This window comes from Mus caroli, unplaced genomic scaffold, assembly GCF_978045245.1.
Source record: "Mus caroli unplaced genomic scaffold, Mus_caroli_1 scaffold_11, whole genome shotgun sequence".
NCBI lineage: Eukaryota > Metazoa > Chordata > Mammalia > Rodentia > Muridae > Mus > Mus caroli.
The window spans coordinates 85,359,995-85,376,786 of record NW_028227266.1 but is presented as its reverse complement, the minus strand read 5'-3'; the positions used below and the strand labels follow the sequence as shown (position 1 = coordinate 85,376,786).

Here is a 16,792-nt window from a genome sequence, read left to right as displayed (position 1 = left end):
TACTGGGGATTGCCAGGCACAGCAGCTGAGGGAAACCAGCCACCAGTCTACTACACATTTGCCTAACTAGTCACAGATAAGTTTTGAATATGGCTGAGACAAGGAATTTGCCACCAAACCGGAAAACATCAAAATTAGATGGGCAAAACTACTTTAAAATTTAATTAACTTCAGCTGCAAATTAATTTGCGCCTAGGTAAGGTACTAGATAAGGCCTGGGGAAACCTTTCTTTTTGCCAGTTGAGTCAAAAGAACATCTAATTTAACTTCAATACTTGAAAGAAAACAGGCATGTTTCTTTTCATCTCTACCCTAGCTTTCTTTTATTGATTCTCAGTAAAATACTAGAGCTCAGCTTCCTTATTTTTAAAGATGACATAATATTCATAACATACTGAAAATGACTATTTCATTTTGCTTGATCTGTTTCTTTGTGGTGGTGCTAGGGATCAAACTGAATGTCTTATGCAGCTAAATACCACTCTACCAGGGCTATACCCCGTGTTCCATTCACACTGTGACATTTAAGGAGTCATATATATGAAAAATGTCACTAACAACAAAGTTAAAACCAATCCTTATCTATCAGATAACTGTGTTTTGTATTTGTATTGCTAAATTAGTGTCCAACTTGACAATAAAACTAAAATCAATTATTACCTACTATCAGATAATCCTGTTTCGTATTTGTACTGCTGAATTAGATTATCCAAATTCCTGCACAGCTGTAGTGTCACAGAAACCACGACTCTTTGTAGAACTTTTCCCATGTAAGGCAGAGTGGATGTGATTAAGCCAATCCATTGTGGATGCATCTTACATGCACAGTGCTGATGCAAAGCTCTAATCACTGCACAGAGGAACATGCCTTGACATGTGATTGGCTGAGCATGTAAATACTGAAGAGAAGTCATGGGCTGATGGGGACTGATATGTTCCAGATCAGACACAACAAAATCAAAGCCTGCTTCATTCTCCTCGGGAATAGTCATCACATGGTGTTCTAGAACAATCAGCCTCTGAAGCACCCTCAGAAGCTGTGACTGGAGTGTGCTGCCATTGTCAAATTCATCCTCTGAGAAATTGATGAGGCTGTCTTCTGAGAAGCCCTCCTCCACAGCAACCATGTTCTTACCTGCTGTTTTCTCACTGTGCCACTTTTGTACGCTGAAGATAGACGACAGCAAACAATGAAGAATCACTTTCTGAACTTTGCACTTAGACAGCATATCAGAGATAAAACTAGGGAACCCCTTTGCAGAGCTCTCTATTACTTTTGCTAGCTCTGTAAAGAGGAGAGTCAAGATTTCTATGCTCATCATTTGCATGTTTCGATTGCCTATTAAGTCTTGGGTAGTGACCTTGACATGAGTTGGGTAATGGCTACGCATATAATATAAGCAGAGGGAAATAAGAATTTCAATGTACATGGAACTCCGGAAGTTATGATTTGAATCCACTGGAATGTGACTATAAAAGTCTTTGCCCATAACAGAGATTCGGTGTCTAGCCAATAGGTTCTGAAGCAGAGACAGCTGAGGGGTGTACGCATTGTTTACACTTGTTGTTGAAATGGCGTTTACAAAAGCAATGGGGTTAGTTTTCAAGATGGATTTGATGGCAGAAAAAGCATACAGAGTCCTCGATGAATCATACAGCTGCAGATACAGGAGCACGTGTTGATAGAGAGGATGGATGTTGAAGTTGGGAGATTTCCTAGATCCTGGAGAACCCATGTCACTCTCAATTTCAGAAATTTCGCCCTCTCCACAGCTGTACCAGTTCTCTAAGTCCAGGCCGTCACTGAAGAAGACATTTGTTTGCTTCAGTTTCTCACTTGCAGCTTTCTTCTTGTCCTCATCTTTTTTTCTGGCCAGCTTTACTTTGGGTTTTGCCCCTGGTTGTTTACCTGATTCCTTAACAATTGTTTCTTTCTCTGAGATTTTTTCTGAGATTTTTTCTTTGAAGCTAAATTGAATACTACTGTGACTCCTCTGTCTAGATTTGGTTTCTGAGGAAACAGAAGAATCGTTCAGAGTCTGTGCTGTTCCTGAAATGCAAGGTGAGGAGCTATTTCTGGAGATTCCATTGGCCAAGCACTCACAGCCTTCCTCTGTAGACACAGACAGAAACCGAGGGCTGTCATCGCTCAGCAAAACAAGCTGGCTGTGTTGAGAGGCCTCCTCTTCAATCTTAGTTGCTTCTTTACCTGGGTCTAAGTCACTACTCTTTGTTTGCAGAGATTCGATTTCTAATTCAGATGTAACTGATTCAGACTCTGCTTCCAGACCACTCACAACTTTACATATCAGGTCAAAGACAACTTGCTGAACATCATCATCTGGGGAGCTTGCCTTTGCCATGTGAGAATCTTCATGGGCATTCGCATTTTCAGGATCAACTTCGTAACTAAAGTTGTCTCCAGCAGAAGACTGTGAGCATCCAGAGTCAGAGCTCTGAAGTATTTCCATCTGCTGATCTGGGAGGTCAAAGTCAGATACAACCATTGGAATCGTCTCGCTGCTGGTGCTTAGGAGGGAAAGTCTATCACTCAATGGATTAACAGTAAGACTGAAATTCTCGATTTCATCCATGGTAAGGGGCTTTTCACCATTTCCTTTGGATGCAATGAGGTGCACTTGGCTTACTGGTGTATGACACAAACAGAAAAGGAGGAAAACACATGACTGAAATATACCAAGTAGGCCAATTAAAAAACTGTAATGATTATGTTCATCATGTATTTACATTCTATGATTAAAATTCTAGTTTATTATCTTAGAACTTTTAAGGAAGATGATCATGCAGATGACGATCAGAATTTATAGCTTAATGACAAAGGCACATTAACAGCAGAACATAAAAAATTGCATTTTTCCCAAAAATAAGATATTGTTTAAAATCATAGGTTGAAATTACTTTTTCCTTCTTCTATGTTACCCCCTTTTACTTATGCCAGTCAAAAATTTAAAATAATATATAGCTTAAAGTATCAAAAACCTCCTTGATTTTAGTACAAATTCAACAAAAATTTATGATCTATGTAGTATGTCTCAGATCAGAAACTGAGAGGACTTTAAAATGGAAAGAGGACCACAAACACATTTCTTCATTTCATACCATGCAGGGCAGACCTTTGTTATGTTTCAGAAAAGGTATTTAAAGGTGTTTAAAGCATAGTAAAGGCAAATGCTATGAAGTCCTAGCTCCTCAGGCAAAGCCTGAGACTGATCTCAGAGGAGAAATGAGAACTCAGCAACAGTTAGAGATTGGCAGGCATGGTGCCACCTGAATGTTCTGTCAATAAGCAGGGCAGTGCAAGTTCTTAGAACATGCACAGGAAGCAGAATAAAAGCTATGTAGAAAACCCAGCACTCTGCAGAAACACACTAGAAATGGGACAGAAGCATGCTAGCTTGTAATTTCCCCACTTCTCAGCTGTGGAAGCTAAAGTGACAGACTGTGGAACATCAACAGCATTAGTAAAATAAGCTGACCTCACAGGTTGATCTGTCAAGAAATAGAGAACAGCTACCTGAGTGTCTTTGAGGCACTAATTTATGACCTGGGTTTCAGAGGGCTTTCCTCAAGAGTTTGTAAAGTATTGACTTCATAGCCATGACAATGGAGAGCAAACAAGATACACTAGTCACTGAATTTATAAGCAAGTCACAATCATGACTACAGCCAATGTTAAAAAATGAAACTTTAAAAAGTAGGTATTATCCTACCTTATAGATGAGGAACTTCCCTATGTGTGCAATACATGTCTCCCCATGAAATATCTACTGAGCCATTTCAGGACTACAAACAAATTCAAAAGTATTTCCATAAAAACTGAAGAGTGTCTCTGACTTAGCTGATTCCTCCTCTGAGTCAACTTATTAAAGAGACATAAGACCTCAAAGATAGCTACTGATGGAGTATATATTGACCTAGCTAGATGGGGTTTTCACAGATGTGGAAGAAGGAAATAAGATATGGGAAAAAATGCCAGACACAATTCTCTTGTACTGTTATGGAAATATTTCACTTATTTGAATAACCTAAGTCTAATTAGAGGTATTATAATTTGTTGTATTTACCATTGTTGCAGGTAAAATTTTGCATGAAATGCTTATCATTTTCCTCTCCTGGATAACAGGATGTCTTACTCCAGTACCGTTCTGCTTGTACACGCTGCACTGAAACCCTCTGAGTTTTTGGATGAAGCAGGAGCAGTAACAATGGTTCCAGTACCCTTGCAATGTCATGCCTTTGTAGCACCTGGTTCAGCCAGGCTTGTCCCACAGAGCTTGTAGAACCATCTAAACTAGTCAGGCTGTCTAACATGATGAACAGTGACCTAAAACACCAGAAATTAAAACACAGAATAAAACACTTTTAATTATGTGCATTTTTCTGTAGTTAATTTTTTGATAGTTAATAAAACATTTCTCTCCTTTTACATACTCACATTTAAATTTACTTGAAGTATATATTACTTTTACAACACAAATTTTACTTAGTTTTGATTAGTAACAAATTTCACTGATATCATCATACTCTAAAGTTTCTGCAATTCAATACTAATTACATGATGGGCTACTCTGCTCTTGATTCTCTTCAGGAGACAAAACGATACACTTAATTCAAGAAATGACACTCTATAAAAAGTCTGGGATATGGTTTGAAATCAAATACCCAAGATGCAAACATGTGGAGACTTGGGTGAGCAAGTTAACTGGAGTGGACATTAACTGACTCATCTGTCAGATTATCACAGGTGGTTGTCAAAATGGAAACTTATTGGTAAAGTACTTGGCTCAAGGCTTAGTTCATTATATGGTTGAACAGATGGCTCCTTTGAAGATGGTGCTACTGGCTGAAAAATACTGGCTAATCCAACGTTAGGTTGCAATCACAATTAGATTTGTGCCACTTCTATAAGACTTAAAGGTAAGACTGCTATCTTCTGATACTGAACAAATGTGCTCTGAAATCAATACAAACCTAGTATCTAAAGTATGAGTAACTCCAGTTGCTTTTAATCTAGATATGCATAATCATCTTTGGAGACTACATCTTTTTGAAACCATGGGAGGCATTTGCCAGTGTTTTCAGTTAAGGCAGAAATTTGAGAATGACTAATATTTCAACAATATAGACTCAAATATATTGAATATAGACTCAAAAATGCTGGTGTGCTGCTGTATCCCTGCGACCATACAATGGTGCTTGGCACATGACAAGGACTTGATGATCAGTGGTCCAATGAATGAAAGGAAAGGCACTTAGTTCTCTAGAGATCAGAAATAAAAATCTGATGGTTAGGTGACACTATCAAGCATTTTCATATAACTTAGATTGTCTAAAGAACTAATGATTTCCCATGTCTTGCTCTAGCCAAATGACAAAAATTAAGAAGAGACAAATAAAGATATGACTATAAGATGTGAATATAAAGTACAACCAACCTGTCAAAGGAGCGTGCAAAAGATGACTTAGTTATGTGGAGATCCCTTGTTAGATGCCAAAGAACTGCAAATTTTGCATGTGCTTCCATCCTTATTTTCTGAGAAACATTGGAGATTAAATTATTTTCCTCTCAACTGAAGATATTAAGTGATTTTAATAAAACCAGTACACCTATTTATAAGTACCATATTCAATGGCCACAGTACTCAAGTACACACTGCAATACACTTTTAGTACATTATATAACTTAGAAGTAGAATCAAAGCCGGGCGTGGTGGCATACGCCTTTGACCCCGGCAGAGGCAGGCGGATTTCTGAGTTCGAGGCTAGCCTGGTCTACAGAGTGAGTTCCAGGACAGCCAGAGCTGCACAGAGAAACCCTGTCTCGAAAAACCAAAAAAAAAAAAAAAAAAAAAAAAAAGTAGCATCAAATTATTTGATCATAGACCAAAGTATTAAACTTAAAGGGTCACACGGCTCTGTTGGTTAGTTTTTACCTTCATTTGATAGAACCCCGAGTCATCGGGGAAGAACCTCAGACAAGGAAATGTCTAGATCAGACTGGCTTGTGAGCACTGTCTTGATTGATAATTGATCTAGGAGGGCCAGCTCACTGTGGGAGGTACTATCCTGAGACAAGAGATTTTTTTTTTTGTTGTTTTTTTGTTTTTTTTTTTTTTTTGATTTTTTGAGACAGGGTTTCTCTGTGTGGCCCAGCTGTCCTGGAACTTACTCTGAAGACCAGGCTAGCCTCGAACTCAGAAATTCACCTGCCTCTGCCTCCCAAGTGCTGGGATCAAAGTCGTGTGCCACCACGCCCTGCTGAGACAGAGTATTGTGGGCTATTTAAGAAAGCTGGCTAAAGCTGGGTGTGGTAGTGTAGACCTGTAATCTCAGCACTCTGGAGGCACAACACAGTAGATCTCAGTTCCACGTTAGCCAGGGCTAGAGAGAGGCCCTGTCTCAAAAAAAAAAAAAAAAAAAAAAAGAAAAGAAAAGACAAGACAAAACAGCAAAGCAAAGCAAAGCAAGCAAGCAAACTAGCTAAGCCTGTGCCTGTAAGCAGCTAGAGAGCAGGCTTTAAGCAGTATTCTTCCATAGCTTCTGCTTCATGTTCTTGTTCTGACTTCCCCCAATCAGACTGTGATCTGGATAAAAAGCCTCTATGGTATAGAAGAGTGCTTGCTTTACCTGTGGGCTTCTTACATGGTTTGCCAAGATGTTTGTATTTATATCAGCCAATAAAAATATGTGAAAATCAATACTGTTTGAACTTTTTCATGGCTATCTTTTCTCAGAGCTTATAAGTATTTGTAAAAAGAAATGTTATATGTTAAGAATAACAGGTATATCATTTTATCTAGATTGTCTAGATTTAGATATAATGTAAATAAAATACAAGATTTGACCTAAAATTTGATATCTGAACAATTCTAAGAGACTATGGTAAAAGAAATTAGAATTTAAGCTCTCTGTCTTTCTTTAGAACAAACACTATCACTCTCTTTTACTATCATGCTCTACACACTTCTTCAGGTGCCTGGTGTTACAATTTCCCTTAACTTATCTTTTGGCATCATGAGCTTGCATGTGTGTGCGTGTGTGCGTATAAAGCACACTTGTGACACATGAGTGTGTGTGCAGGATGAGAAGGACTTACCTTGTCTTTATGGGTTAACTGCTGACTTACAACGTCCTCACAGATGCTGGAAGAAGGAACCAAATTATGTAATTGATAAAATAGTTCCACACTCTTCTGATGGTGCTGAGGTGTCCCATCTCCCAGCTGGTCCCACAATGTTAAGGCCACATGCTACAGAAAAAGATGCAAAAGTGACAACATTATACACAATTTATAAAAAGAAAACTCAGCTGCTCACTTGCTGGTTATATGGATCTTTAGAATCTTTTATGACATATTTTTAAATTTTTTCTTTTAGACTTAGCTTACATGTGTGATTCTTTTGCTTGCATGTATTTATGTGTAGCACATGTGTGCCTGGTGCTCAGAAAGGTCACAATTGTTTGTTGCATCCCTTGTGACTTGGGTTGCAGACAATTGTGGACACCATTTGGAACTGGGAATTGAACCTGGGTTCTCTCCAAGAACAACGCGTGCTCTTAACTACTGAGGCAACTCTCCAGGCTCATACTCCTTTAACGTTTCTTTTAAAGTCAGAAACCTAACAGGGAAGAACTCTTTCCATCATTTTACTGATGTTTAATAAAGCTAACACCAAAACAATATGCCACATTCTCATATCAAATTTAATTTTTATAAATGTATATTATAGACTAAAATATAATTCATAGTTCAAATATCCTATTTATGAGGGTTTTCTCTCTTTTTTAATTGCAACATAGCCTCAAGCATGCCAGGCAACTGCATTATCACTCAGCTACATCCCAGGCCCATGGACTTTTATGAAGTCAGACTTAGAGCTACATGTGCTATCATAACCTTTGACCTATGCCATTGATAAGAAGGCAAGTGTTTTCAGAGCTTACCATAGTATTATAGAATAGACTCTGGTCTAGCAGGAGGACGTACCAAGTAGGTGTAATGACTTGAAATTGAGTTTAAAAACTCCTGAATGTATAAAGAATCAGGCTCTCTGAGGCAGTGAGCTCAAAGCCACTTGATGTTCTCTGTAAAGCAATCACCTACACCACTGTGGTAAATCAGACTGTGCATGGTTGTTCTTGAAGGACATAGCACACCAAAGGAAATCAAAACTCAGGAAGTCAGAACTTGTCAAGGAGTTTTAGGAAAATAAGGATTTGCTTTATTAAAAAAAAAAAAAAAGGATCACATCCACTTAGGATGGAAATATCTACTATATGAGTTTTCTTCTTGTTTACTTGAAACTCCTCCCTCCCTTACATCGGTACCCCAGGTCAAGCATCATGCATGTAAACATTATCTTAGTCACATATAATCTGGATTTCTTGGCATTTACCTTGAAAAATTCAGTCTTCTCAGCTATATACTTCAGATTTCCCTGTGTGAGGGGAGGTCTAATAACTACAGCCACTCTTCCCTGGTTTGGACTTAAGGGCTGTGCAGGCTCCATGCTGTTGATGTTTTCTCCAGTGACCATGGCAACAGATTGAGTCAGTCCCACCAGGTCCATGACTAGAGACACAGCAACACTCTGAACACTGAAATCACTTGCTTGGCTGCAAGCACTCATCAGAGTCTGGAGCCACTGTGGAGGGTGGGCATGCTCACAGTCTGAAACAAAAGACAGCATCAAACATTTCTATAGCTTTATGTTAATTTCAAAATGACAAATAACTACTTCAAACCTCGATCTGTTAAAAACATGGTGTCTCAAATAGTTAGAACTTTAAAAAATAGCCACCTTTTAAAGATATGTACTTTCATGTGCCAAGTAATACAATCTATCTTCCTATCTTTAGAAGCACTTTATCAACAAATATTATCTAAGGTCCACTGTCCTAAGCTTGCACATGTAAAAATCAAAGGAAACATGTAACATCATAAGACAGGCAGGTAGGGAAATTAATGTTACATCATTTCTCCAGAACTTTCACTTTTAGTTCCTAACTTTCTTGCAAAATGTGGAAGCCACACAAATCATGTAATCCCATAAGAGCAACTCTATGACTACTTCTTCAGGCTGGAGAAATGGTTCACTGAGGGAAGGAAAGGCACTTGCCACTGAGCCTGATAATCTGAGTACAATCCCTGGAACCTAAATGGTGGAAGGAGAAACACACACACACATACATACACACATATACACACATACACACACACACTCTGCATAAACTATTGAAATTCATAAATAGCACACAGAGACACATATATACGTGCTGCATAAAATACAGAAATAAAAAGAGCAGAAACAACTACCAGTGTCCGGTTTCTCAGAATGTGACTCTGATGTGTGATTTCCCTCAGCGATGTAGACTGGGAAACTTGAGCACTCTAAGAAGAGCTGACAGGCAGCAAGGAAGGCAGAAAGGTAGTCTTTTGATGTTTTTGGTGTATGTATGTTTCTTTCTTTTGCATCCCCTTGGGAATCCCTGTCCCATTTTGAAGTCTCCCTTTGTATTCGACTGAAATCTCCCTGATGATCTGCAGCCAGAGCTTGAGGAAAGGAGTCACTGTGGATGATGTAGAGGTTGATGAGTCTGGAAAGAAACTGCTGGACATACTCCAAGCAGCACTGCATTGCAGTCTTCTGTACTGCCTTCCCGCTTCGGCCTGCTGCCCCCTGAGTGAGGGTGGAAGATGGCTGGATGACGGTTTCCTCAGAACCCACTGTGGATGCTGTTTCTGTTTCCGAAGATGTGCTGCCAATTGGGATGGTAGTTGTCCCCTGTCCATTCAGCTCTCTGTCAAGGTCATCAGGCCGGTCTGCTTGATACTGTATAAACTCAGTGAAACCACTTTCTGATGATCGACTACTTGGTGGATTTTCTCCATCTTCAAATACTTCAGTAGGATTTTCCATAGAAACTGACGATACCTGCTGATTTTAAACAAAGCAAATGGCTGAGTAGGAGCATAGATACTAGGAACTGAAAGGATGGCCTTTTCAGAGAAAGTTGTAGACTCATACATATAGCTCATGTTTATACTGAGATCAAAGGAGTTCCTCCTATATTAATATTTTGCTGATAATCAATAGCAAACAGTAATAGGGTTCCAATGTATATATTCAGATAAACTCATTCACAAAGTACTTATCATTCACTCTATCATAAAATAAGTCTGGCTTTATTTAATAACTTCATTTTTCAGATAAGGTCTTTTCACTTACCCAGGCTCAATTCTAACTAAAACTCTCCTGTCTAACTATGCTTGTTAGGTTTCTGAAGTAAAAATACATATATGTATGAATGTTTAGGGTCTATATTCTTGTTTCAAATGACTATTTAATCTTCTTCATTAAAGAATCTTCCTTAATGTTTAAACAATGTAAAGAATGAAGAGTATAAAATTAAAGATCTTGCATTTTAAGTATTAGAAATAAAATCTAATAGAGGTTATATTTGGGACCAGATGTATGAGAATCTCTGTTGAAGTATGTCACAAGTCATTATATACCCTTACACCTACATTTCTTTAGTGAACAGTTACTCAGCTCATATCATGTTTGGATCATACGTTAGGTAGTAGGACCAGTGGGAACAAAAACCTAGAAAGAGACAACAGTAATACAGACAGACAACCATTCCTGGAATAGAGGTGGAATTAAGTATTGTCTGGTTTTGTTTACATTAAGTTGTGCATATCATATGTTTGGTTACTATGATAGAGGATAATCTGAATAAGATAAAATGTTTTCTTATTAATACATGAACTAAGTACTCTTCTACTTAAAGCTAGGCTTGACTCAGTATTTTCTCCTAGTGAATAATATCACCATTCATTAAAACCAAGAAGATAGAATCCTAAAGTCAGTGTTGGTATTTCTCAACTCCTCCCTTTTCAACTCGCGTTACAGCCTCATCAGTCTGGTGGCTAAGGGTGTGAGCTTTAAGCCAGATAGGTCTGTGCAATGAACTTGGTAGTCTCCAGACTTCCTAATTTGTCCCCTTATCTGCAAGTTTATATCCTAAGACTTCTAGTAGGTGCCTAAAACTGTGGTTAGTACTGAAAACTTCATAACTGACTTTTTCCTATACATACAGATCCATGATAAGGCACAGATAGAGATTAACAACAGTAATCATATACAACAATTCTATAATCGAGTAAGACTAACATAAATGTGGACTCTCCCAAAACAACGTATTGTAGCACAGTCATCTTTCTTAGGATGATGTGACAGTGTGATGAGAAATGAGATGAATGATGTGGGCACACAGAGAGTCCATCTGAGAACTAAGAAAGGGGGATGGATAGCTATCAGATCACCTATGCCAGATAACGGGATGTTTTACATGCTGAATAGGACAATGCAAGATTCCACTATGCTATAAGCAACAGCAGCATACAGTTTAGGACTTACAAATTATTACTAGAATTTTCCTTATAACACATTATGTCCACCATTGACTAGTCATAGGCAATTGAAATGGTAAATGGGAGTGTTTATAAAAAGGACTAGTATACCAACAAATTCGTACGTTTTCTAGTTAGTTTAAGGATTACATAATAGAATATAGAAGGCAACTGGCTGGCACAGTACCTAAGGCTCAGCAAGCACACAATGTTAGTGATCTGATTATTCTTACCTATCTTATTACAGTGTCTTGTAAGTTTTGTTCCTAAATGTTATTTCTTCATTTACCCACGTCCTGTTGGCCCAGCTTAACCCCACCTCTCACCTGCACTACTGCAGGTCTCCCCACATCCATCTTTGTTTCTCAGATCCATACTCCACACTGCAGCCAGAGTAAGTTTCTAACACATGTATCTTATTTTGGCATTTGCCTTTTTCCCCTTCTTTGTCTTCCCATTCCTCCTAAGACAAAGAATAAAAGCCTTAGTATAGCAGACAAGGCTCTGTTAACCTGGCCCCTGCCTCTGTTTTAACTGCATCATCAAGTGCATGAAGCTCTTTCTGCCTTCAGGTCTCTGCCAATGTTCCTCCCTGTCACGTGCGTGCTTCTCCACCCCAACAGCTTCTCTAGGGCTCCACTCAGATAGTTCTGCTTCAAGAAAACAGTCACTGATTCCCAGCTAGGCCAAGTCACCCTCCTACTCTTCATCCTGCATTTCTACCCCCAATTTGTTCCTAAACTAATAACTATACAGATAAACTCAACTGGAATTCAATGTGTAGCCACATGTTTAATGTGTCTCTTAGCTTGAAGGAAAGGGGTGAAAAGTGCAGAGACTGTAGTTCCTAAAAGCTACTGGATGAACCAAGTTGTTTCTATGTTCAAAGACAGAAAACTGAAGTTCAGGGAGGTTAGAATCAACTTGCCTAAGGTTGCAGCAGGAAAGCTAAGTAGCTCCCAAGGGCATGGCGAGGGCGATTTCCAGTGACCACAGCTTTACTATGCACAGCACAGCTTTTCATAGGATAGTGTCACAGTCAAGAAGCTAGCAACTCGACTTATTTGCTTATCAAATTTTATTATCAAATTTAGGCTTATTTCCTTTCTCTTTTGAAAGACTATTCACCATCTAAAATGATGTGCTTTTTTAAAAAAAAGACTTATTCAGATAATAAAACCATCATTAGCTTATTCCTATAAAATTATTTTGTATTAATACAAAGGACGACACTAAGGTAATAAAATTTAATCTATAAATCTAATTAAAACTTGCATACATGCACAATAGTTATGGTTTAGGCTACATTATGTGGCTATATAATTAATTACTTTATGATAAATTTCTTTCTAAAAATAGAAAGGGCCTTTTGGGCATTTCAGTAGACACTCAACACAATATTATAAAAAGTACCAAGTACCATGGGGCCAAACTAGGCTCATAACTGTTAAATGTAGCAGCTCTTCACATACATTTCAGAAAAAGTGGAATATACAAAATAGCTTCAGCTTGAAAATATTATCAGTTTTCCTATGTCCAAGATTTTACCATTGTATGTGAGGGGAAAAAAAATCCATGCTGGCAGCGTGAAAGAGGAAGAGAGGATGAATGGAAAGGTGGATGGGTATGGGAGGATAGTCGAGGCTAACAAGTCAGTATCCTTTAGACCAGTTTACTTAATTGTGCTGCATTTAGTTGAACACTGTCACATTTATCTTACCTAGTGATCATCAATAAAGGCCTTCAGATAAATATGTAAATTTTCACAAATTGATCATGTTACTGAAAAAAATGGTAAGTGTATCATGTATAACTCCCATAAATCTTATTCAGCTGCAACATTAATTAAATGCCTTTTAGTTTTATTTCTAAGAAAACTTTGGAGCACAATGTAAGGAAAACAACAAACTTTCCTACACATGGTAGAGACAGAATATATTATCCGTACTTCATAGGCTGGAAGGCGCTAGTACAATGCTTTCGGTTTACGTAGTCTAACCCAAGTATACTTACACTTAGTAAAAGGTCCTAGTTTCATTGCATTACCAGGGACACATGTGTATAGTATGAGAAAACCGTTTCAGGGTTAGCAGCCAGTGGGAAAGGTTGTATATACCTCCTCAAGCTTTATTTTACAGGGAAGAAAAATAGGTTATCTAAAGAAAAGAGGCAATTATACAGCCACACAATTATAAATTAAAGAACTTGATTCCCTAGGATTTTTCAAATATTTATATTTACATAGTGCCAATGTGACTATATTTAATGCAATTAACATGTAATTGAAATGAATATCTTTGCTCATACTTTACTAGATCTATTGTTTTTATTTTGACAGTTATTACTATGCACATATGTTTGTGTGAGTGTGTATGTGGCGGTCACAGCACAATGCTCTTGAGTCATTTCTTCCTTTTACCCTGTAGATCCTGAGGATTTAACTCAGGCACCAGGCAAAGGCTTTTATTCACTGAGTTATCTTCTGGCTCTTACTAGATAAGATATTTTAATATAAGTCTGAAAAGAATTAAATCACTGATTTTTCTATAAGAGCTGCATTGGTATTAAAGCATGTCAATGGTACAAGACGTTCCAACTATATATTACAAGGATGTGTAGATATGTGTTTATGTATAAAAAGTTTAATTTTACTAAGGTTTAAAGAGAATACTGAGCATATGGGTACTTGGAAATAAAAAAAGGTTCTAAATTTCAAGAAAATCACACTAAATTTTTGGTGTAATGAAAGAATCAAAAAAATTTATACGTAAGCCTCTTAAACAAACAGGTAATGCCTATATGTTTATTGGATAATTACAATGTAGCTAATGTGGCTTAGGCACTTACGTTTCAAAATTAAAAAACCAATAACATAGCTATTATTAAACCAAGCATGTTTTAAACAATGGATATGACTGTAAATTTTCATATACAAATGTTATAAAACCAATACAGATCAAGAATTTTTGATAAAAATTGGATAGTTGTATAAAGATGTTCTAAAAGTAAAATGTTCAGTATATTTTGAAGACAGTGCAAAAAGTGCAGGATCACACTCATTTTCCTGACATCAATTTTATATAATAAAATGATAATACATGTGTTATATTGGGCTAAGTAAAACAATGTCACATATTCCTTTTAGTGTGACAATTGGCAAACTTTAAATTTCTAAAATTTCTATGTATTTTACTTCTACTGCAAATTACTAACATAGACAGTCAAACTATACAATGACCACAACCACTTTGATCTTAGAAAAATTCACTGATACTCAAATGACTTAACTCAAAAATGTTTTACCGTGAAAAAATGAACTCCAACTGAAATTACCTTTTTGTCTTCCCATTCTTTGACTGTACTGCTCTGCCCACTTGGAAACTGTACCACACCTCCAGTGCCAGCAGATAACAGTGGGGGCTGAACCTTGCTAAGGATCTTCGAGCAGAGCCTTAAAGAATCCGTGAGCTCAGATAAGCGCAATGTCTGGAGATGGCTTGTCAAGGCAGAAATCATTCTAAGCAGCAACTGGGGCAGGTGTTCTGTCTGGATTTCAATATAAGTCTCCTGAAAATAAAAGAAAGTTGGAAATATTAATGTATAATACAAAAGTCATAGTGATTTTATTCTAATCTATACAAGGCTGTATTTTTGCTCATGTTTTACAGGTATCATGCTTTTAACTAGAAGAGTTCACTGGCATTTTATTACTGATGACTTATAAAATCCCTCTTCCTAGGTCTGTAGAGCGAGCTCAGTGTATAGAATGCTTGCTGTGCAAGCATAAGAGCTGAGTTCAGATCCCTGGCACCCACAATAAAGCCAGGTGAGCGGTGCACATCTGAGATCGCAGTGCCAGGGGACAGGGAGACAGGCAGATTCCTGAACGGCAACCATCAACCACTTTAATCTAACTGGTAAGCTTAAGGGGCCCTGCCTCAAAAAGTAAGGTGGAGAGTGATAATGCTCATCTCCTGCCTCTACAGGCATAGATACGGGGAAACACATCATCACACACCCCCTCCCCCAACCCACCAATTCTCAATCCAAGTACATCAAGCATTTATAACTGAATACCCCAGTTTTATGTGCTATGTTATTGAGATTCTAATGGAAGTGAATAAAATCAGTCAATATAAACAGGCTGAATGCCATACCTGACACAGCACCCTCATACTTCTAGTAGGCTTCAAAATGAGAAAGCAAAGAGTTGAGGAGAGAAAACACAAGGGAAAACATTTCCAACAGTCTCGAGTAACAGAAAGCATTGTTAGCAAGTACAAATGCAGCATTAGATTCCACCCAGGAAACATCAGATTTTACAGCATGCAGGTAGGAAGTAGATTCTATGTTTTCTATATAGACATGCTAAGAAGACAAAAACATTTAGAAAATGTTACGGAAAAAAGCTATACCAAAGAAAACACTTTTCGTTTTAGAGATGGAATTTATCTGTAGATGAGATTTGTGTTCATCATGAAATATAAACTATGCTCTTAAAATTCTTTGTTTTTCTTTTTACCAAGATAGTCTTACCAAGGAGACTATATCCAACAAAAAATCCACCAGTAAGCAGAAATTAGTCAGTTGTAACTCAGACAAATCACTACTGTCTCCAGGTCCAACCTGAAGTCTGGCATGCAGTGTTCTCCTAGAAAGGAAAAAAAATTGACTTTATCAACCACAGTATCATATTAGCTTTGGATATTAATACACTGTATTAAGTGAAGCGTTTAACCTACCGACAACATTCTTCAAACCAGCGTGCAATGTAATCCCACATATAATAAGGCTCGAAGGAATTAAAAAGAAGATTTGCAGTTTTAATCAGTTCGGCTGTTTTCTTATTTTCCCTTAATTTACTAAAAAGGAAAAGAAACCAAATAAGTAGAAATATTAATGTATTTTTCAGAGTCGAGTGCAGCATTATTAGGGCAGCCCACATTACTACACAGCTCCTAGAACACTGCCTGATTGGAGGTAGACTGCAATGGTGACATAATCTAGTCCCACTCTGTTATGTTATATAGAACAACTTTTCAGAACATGAGTTTGCATAATTCACAAGAATGATAATCAGAATTTGTTTAACATCCTCTCTGCAGAGTAACCCACAAGAGACCAGGAAAGGCAGGTTCCCTCTGCCTCTTTTGAGACATGCTGCTGTCATGTTTAAGACAGTTACACTTGAGAATCTCCTGCCTATGCCTCCCATGGCCAGATGCTGGGATCACTACAACTCTGAGTCATGATACCCAGCTGGCTTGGGGACTCTCTTAAGTGTGCAGTTGTCAATTTGGTATCAAGACTTTTTGTTTCTGTTGGCACATATACACTGAACTGTGATGTGCTTTC

The 16,792-nt window shown here is 37.8% G+C and overlaps 1 protein-coding gene across 17 annotated transcripts in view; it reads right to left on the bottom strand.

Moving 5' to 3' along the window:
* Dop1a (DOP1 leucine zipper like protein A) overlaps positions 1–16,792 on the bottom strand; it is an 83,888-nt gene that overhangs the window by 29,230 nt on the left and 37,866 nt on the right. For 5 of the 17 annotated variants that reach the window (XM_085827791.1, XM_085827801.1, XM_085827796.1 and 2 more), the window contains 10 exons: positions 16,180–16,299; positions 15,974–16,088; positions 15,595–15,624; positions 14,771–15,004; positions 9,335–9,959; positions 8,418–8,692; positions 7,118–7,270; positions 5,457–5,554; positions 4,086–4,345; positions 661–2,647 (listed from right to left, as the gene is read on the bottom strand). In XM_085827791.1, coding sequence (XP_085683917.1) covers positions 661–2,647; positions 4,086–4,345; positions 5,457–5,554; positions 7,118–7,270; positions 8,418–8,692; positions 9,335–9,959; positions 14,771–15,004; positions 15,595–15,624; positions 15,974–16,088; positions 16,180–16,299 — 3,897 coding nt within the window. The remainder of the gene's footprint in view (positions 1–660; positions 2,648–4,085; positions 4,346–5,456; positions 5,555–7,117; positions 7,271–8,417; positions 8,693–9,334; positions 9,960–14,770; positions 15,005–15,594; positions 15,625–15,973; positions 16,089–16,179; positions 16,300–16,792) is intronic. The other 12 variants (XM_085827795.1, XM_085827803.1, XM_085827799.1 and 9 more) reach the window with 6 other exon arrangements.